Source organism: Mesoplodon bidens (genome assembly GCF_964165515.1).
Source record: "Mesoplodon bidens genome assembly, chromosome: 12".
Classification (NCBI taxonomy): domain Eukaryota; kingdom Metazoa; phylum Chordata; class Mammalia; order Artiodactyla; family Ziphiidae; genus Mesoplodon; species Mesoplodon bidens.
The window spans coordinates 24,271,080-24,276,690 of record NC_138168.1 but is presented as its reverse complement, the minus strand read 5'-3'; the positions used below and the strand labels follow the sequence as shown (position 1 = coordinate 24,276,690).

The window sequence follows — 5,611 nt, the reverse complement described above, 5'->3', positions numbered from 1 at the left end:
CAGTAATGTTATAATGGGAGGATATTAACCTTCTAAATATTAGAATTTTGGGACTCTGTTAACAGTGAAAACATTTAAAAGCCATTCCCCACTTCTCAACCTCTGTCCCCTAAATTTGAAGATTTTTACACCTGACAGTAAGGCTACATGTGAAAAATATTGAAAGACAGGATGCTTTTTAAAAATGTTAATCAGTGTATTTCAAATGTCAAGGTCAAACAAATCTCAGATGTTTGCTTTCAGCATATTTTATGATTACTTCATGTTTCAAAAACAGGAATTTCCTGAAAGTTAATGGAGGCAAATGTCTTAAGGTGTAACTTCTGTTAGGTTTTCTTTTAGCCTTTCCATTTTTTCTTTCTTTTTCTTTTTCTTTTTTTTTTTTTAATAAAATCAGTTTGTGAAGAAAGTGGGGTTTTCAAACCTCAGTCCAGTACTCTCCCACTCCCCCCCCACCCGCCCATAAAGGGCAAAAGCAAACCAAAAACCTCAACTCAAAACAAGTGAAAAGAAATTAATAGTTATTAAAGGAAACTTTTCGGTTAGACTTTATATTAAGAATTACTATTTTAAAGCTTTTATTTATTTTTTAATGTTATCATTATGTATGTACACAGTATCAATCTAAAATGATTTATCTAACTGATTCCTTTTGTTACCTGGCTAGCAGGGAAAAGGGGTCGAGGCCGGTCCTGACCTGTTACAATGAAGACTGACTTGCTATGTGGGATTACACCAGAAGCTTGCAGTGGAGTAATGGTAAGGAAATCAAGCAACCTTAAATATCTCGGCTGTATAGGAGCATATTCTATTGCAGAAGACCCTCCTATGAAGATCATGGAATCAAATACAGGATATTGAACTAATACTTGGACTTTGATATGAATTTCTTTAACAATTTTCTCTGCAGTGCAAGTTATTAAACTAAAGCTACTCTATTTTCCAAATGTGTTCCAACAGAAATTCTTCATAACTTCTAGCATGGTATCTTAATAAAGAATAAAGTTCTTCTCTTTAAAAAATCTGCTCTAAGTAGATTTTTCCCCTGTTTTTTTAAATTAAGGATCCCAGCATTGGTTTTCTGAAATATTCTCTTGAATTTGTGCATTTAAATTTTATTGCAGTGGTATAGATGAATGCCATTGTTGGTATCCTTAAATTTTATTTCTGCTCACCAAGGTTAATCATCATTGTCTATATCTTTTTTATAGTAATCACTTTTGAATTGTGTTCAGATATGCAGTTTCAGGTGTAATCATCAGAGCTGGTTAGTCAGGCATTCCAGATAGTGGTTCTTTTCAGAACCTTTTTTAAAGGGTTGGTTAACTACCTCAGTAGCAGAGGATTGAACTATACCCTGTCTGTACTGTATATAGAAAATCTTTGTAGATAAAAGCAAGGCTTGTTAAATGATATGAGGGTAAGATTTTAATATACCAAATGTAACATTCTTAGTTGCCTTTAGTTTCAGAGGCTTGTAAGACTTCCTCATGACCATCATAACAGGCCTTGCTTTTGTCGTATTTTGTGGCTGAAAAAGCAGCCTTGCTTCTTCAGATATTGTAGTTATTTGGATGTATAATAGTTTAGCAAGATGTTACTTTTGTAAGACATCAGATGTTCAAAAAAAGTGCATCCGAACTTGTACTAAATACTGCAGTGTCCCTTTATAAAAAGTCAGACTAAAACTGACAATTGTACAGCGAAGCCTGACATTTGGATATTTTGAAGTTTTTTCATAAATCATAGAAATTAGTATACGGCTGTAGTTTAGCTTTTTAGGTAAAAGGTATGTTTCATTAGTGCATTTCTTATTGCTGATCACTGCAAAAACGTGAATCAGCTTTTCCATTTCTTATGCAGGTCATGATAACTTGTAGAATAGAGTACAATCATTTGTGCTATGTTTTTAATTTTCTAAAGCACCTTGATGACAGTGAGTGTTCAGTGGTGAAGCATCCTCTATTGAATCACCCTCAAAAAAATTTTTGCCAAGTCCTAAATTGATAGCTTAAAGTCAGAAGTGAAATTGTAGTTTAATTGAGACTTGGTATAAAGAAATCCCTTTTCCCCTTCCCCAAAGGGATACTGCAGTTATATCACATACCCAATAGGCACCATGATGAAGATCAGAGCTTATACTTAATTAAGGTTTTATACACACCAGTTTCCCCAGTAAATGCAAATTTAACAAGAAAATTAGACATGTCATATGTTCAAACTGCTCATGGCAAACAATCATTTTGCATTCCTGCAAATAAAATTGTTTTATACTGTAAGCTGGAGGCGAGTGTAACTTATTTTTGTAATAAAGTTTTTATTTTTTTTATGTGTCATTAATATAAATGTGTGTTAGTATAGAAATATTCTGGTTTAAAAACTTAGAAATGCACACATTTCAGTGTTTATTTGTACTTACATAATTTTAGATAGTGGTTGCCAATAGCCTGTATGTTTCACATTAATTGGTTTTTTTATGTTATCTTAATAAACCATTTTAGTATGTTGTATGTCAGTTACTGGGATAGCTGGGACATAGAGTGTAATTTAAAATTTGTCAATAAGTATTCATTGGAATATATGTAAATGTGCCTTGCCGGTTATTGAAACATTACCTACAAAATGAGTATGGGGTGACAAAAATTAGTTCCTGGTGCTTAATGAAACTTTTTGCCACTGATTTTATATATTACCCCGTGCTTTTTTAAAGTACATCTCTCTCAAATCTTAGCGTAAGTTTGAGGGCTACACAGAACATTTACATTTCATTCTAACATATAATGAGTATAATAGGTTGTGGAAAGTGGGTAAACTAAATGTAGCCTTCAGTAAAATTGAATCTCAGTGTAATCCTTGCTGCTGGCATTTCCCAGTTCCAAGGAGTTAAATGATCCCATCAAAGAGGTCATTGCCATGCCTATTGGCACTTTACTGTCATACCCTTTTTAAGGGACACTGTCAAGGTGTTTAAGTTAATTCTCAGAATTATTTGTTGGGATTTTAGAACAGGTTTGTTTGACTTAAAAGTAAGAACTGCATTGTCAAAGTTGAAAGATGAACATTTTTGTGAGTTCACAAATGTGTTCTTAAGAAAACATTAAAATGTGGAGCTGTGGGTTTCCAAGACTATTTGGCATTCTTAGTTTGGGTATTTGGGAGGGAAAACTGATATTAAAAAATTGTGAAGAATTGATGGGTAATGTAAACAGTGGTGATGAAATATATACACACTCAAGTGAAATCACTTGACAGTGTTCATTTGACTAACTGAATTTAAGCCATTATAATTTTAAAATTAAATAATCATTTGCACTGTTCTGATAATGGGTGCAGTTTTTGAGCAATATAATCAGAGCTAAATATGCATGTAGTGATTAGTGATGTGAACAATTAAGTACTGAGAAGAAATACTAACTGGTATTTTCAAACTTAAATTTCTGTAGTAAAATCAGTATCAAACTCTTATCAGATCAAGGAAAACAGGCAATGCATATAAACATACTTTTGAATGTTGTGTGGCCTATAAAGCAATAATGCAATTTTTATGGAATGTCATGGGATATGAGAAATGGAAATGCAAAAATAACGAATCCTTTAGTAAAAATGTCAACATGTTAAAAAGGGGAATGTTAACTAATGTAGGTTATTGCTATTTGTGATTTGTTTATGGGTTCTTGGCTTTGACAGCTTCAAAGAATGGACAGATGACAAGTTAAAGAAATGTTGTATATATTGTCAAGGAACGGGTCTTAAATCCAAGAGTCGAGTCCCTTCCTTGGGGTGAAAAAATGTATCCTTAAAGCATTCTGATTGTTAAAAAAGAAAACTTGAGTTACCTAACCAAAGCAGACGCAAGATTTTGTTTCTGCAGACTACTTGGCAATCAAAAGTGATCATCACTTTAATCAGTTTTTAGAAAGTTGCTTTGTGAGAAAATTGTGTTCGATATATTTTCCCAAACATGCATTTTGTGGAAGGTTTTCCAGCATTGTGACTGAATCAGATGTTAGAAATGCGGGGGGGGGGTGGATTTAGCACAAAGAGAGCGGTTGCACACTCACGATGGCCTGGCCATTGTTGTAGCATCATGAGAAATTTATCTACCAATTAACTGCAAGTCTGATTTAAGAAAATACACTTTCTTCATGATAAACTAGGAACAACATAGGAATGGATTGGTGGGGTGACCTCGGGCATTCACTTGTATATAGCTATTTGAAAAGACTTGTATGAGGGTGAATATCATCATGCTAGATGGGCAAAATTGTCACATTCAGGACAGCTTTTTTTTGATCGCTAAGCCAAAAGTCACTGTTAATCAGAAACATAGCAAAACAAACCAGTATGACATAGTCTTTTTAAGGGGAGAAATTAAAAAGTAGAAGTACTTCATGCATTTAGGTGAGGGAGCTATCCCCCTAGAGTAAATGATTGCTCAGGTTCCTAAAACTTCCAAGAATACCCACCATGGTTTGTTTTCTCCCCAGTGATGTACACTGTAAAATTTTTATCTGACCGTAGGAATTCAGTGGTGGGTATAAAATGAATGAATAAAGAAGTAACAGTACATAAAATGAACAGACTTGGTGGGGATGGTGTTTTAAAGTGTAGTATTAATTACGCAGTAATACCACTCAATAGGGCATGCCACTACTTTCTTGAGATGCTAATTATAAACCAATGTTTAAAGACATTTTTAACTGTGGGCAAATTAGATGGACTTTTTTGTCTGTCACTTTTTAAAAAAGTACATAAGATGTAAGTTTTATTAGTACCACAGTCTGCCTTCAGTAATATGCCTAAAATATTTTTCAGGACCAGGAGCATTCAGTTGAAAGAAACAAATCTTTTTTATGAATGCAAAACAGTATTATAACTAATGCCCTGGTCCAAAATTAGGTTTTTAATGATATTAACAGTAGTCTGATAAACATTTAGAAGTCTGGCATTGAGAAACAAAAGCTTGTACCTGACTAGTATTTTTATTAAAAAAAAATTAGTTCTGTTAGCTTATTTAAATTCTCTTACATTTATTTATCTGTAGAATTTATATTTATTTCATTCCTTTTATCTCACTGAAAACTGTCTGCAGGCTCTCTGATTTGGATTAGATGTGTGAAGTGCTGTCTTTTGCCAAAAACCTCAAATTACCTGTTCTTTTCAACGTAGTGGGTTTGTGCTTGTTTGGAGATCAGTTCAAAAACTATCTGTACTATCTGTACTGCCTCTGATGTTAAGATTTTATGTATAGCATAAGGAAGCTAGCTCTGACTATATTTTCCTAAGAATAAAGACCTATTTTTGTAGCATGTCTTAGGATCTCCAGGAGTCCAAGAATTATTGTGGGTGTCCTCCATCGTTTTTCATTTAACAGCTTTAAAATAGACACTTGGAATCTTTAGAAGTCTTTCGCCTTTTAATTACTCATACATTCAAAGTAACTAGCCAATGGTACAAACAAATTCCCCAAGATCCCTAATTCAGGCACATGATGGGGAGATGCTGTATAGGATAAATGTATAGTGTTGGTCTGCACTTAATTTTAATTGACGATGAAAATGTTCTGTGGTCACACACACGCCGGTGGACGCAATGAAGAAGTTACTGGTAA

The 5,611-nt window shown here is 33.6% G+C and overlaps 1 protein-coding gene across 10 annotated transcripts in view; it reads left to right on the top strand.

Annotated features, from left to right (window-relative positions):
- Positions 1-5,313, top strand: part of SYNCRIP (synaptotagmin binding cytoplasmic RNA interacting protein) — a 28,716-nt gene extending 23,403 nt beyond the window's left edge. For 6 of the 10 annotated variants that reach the window (XM_081250519.1, XM_081250517.1, XM_081250518.1 and 3 more), the window contains one exon: positions 1-376. This exon is cut by the window's left edge and continues 1,814 nt beyond it. Coding sequence is in view for 4 of the 10 variants with exons in the window: in XM_081250521.1 (XP_081106647.1) it covers positions 668-709 (42 nt within the window). In the remaining 6 variants the exon portion in view is untranslated. Of the gene's footprint in view, positions 377-667 lie in introns of those variants that run through there. The other 4 variants (XM_081250522.1, XM_081250524.1, XM_081250521.1 and 1 more) reach the window with 2 other exon arrangements.
- The last annotated feature ends 298 nt before the right edge of the window (positions 5,314-5,611 follow it).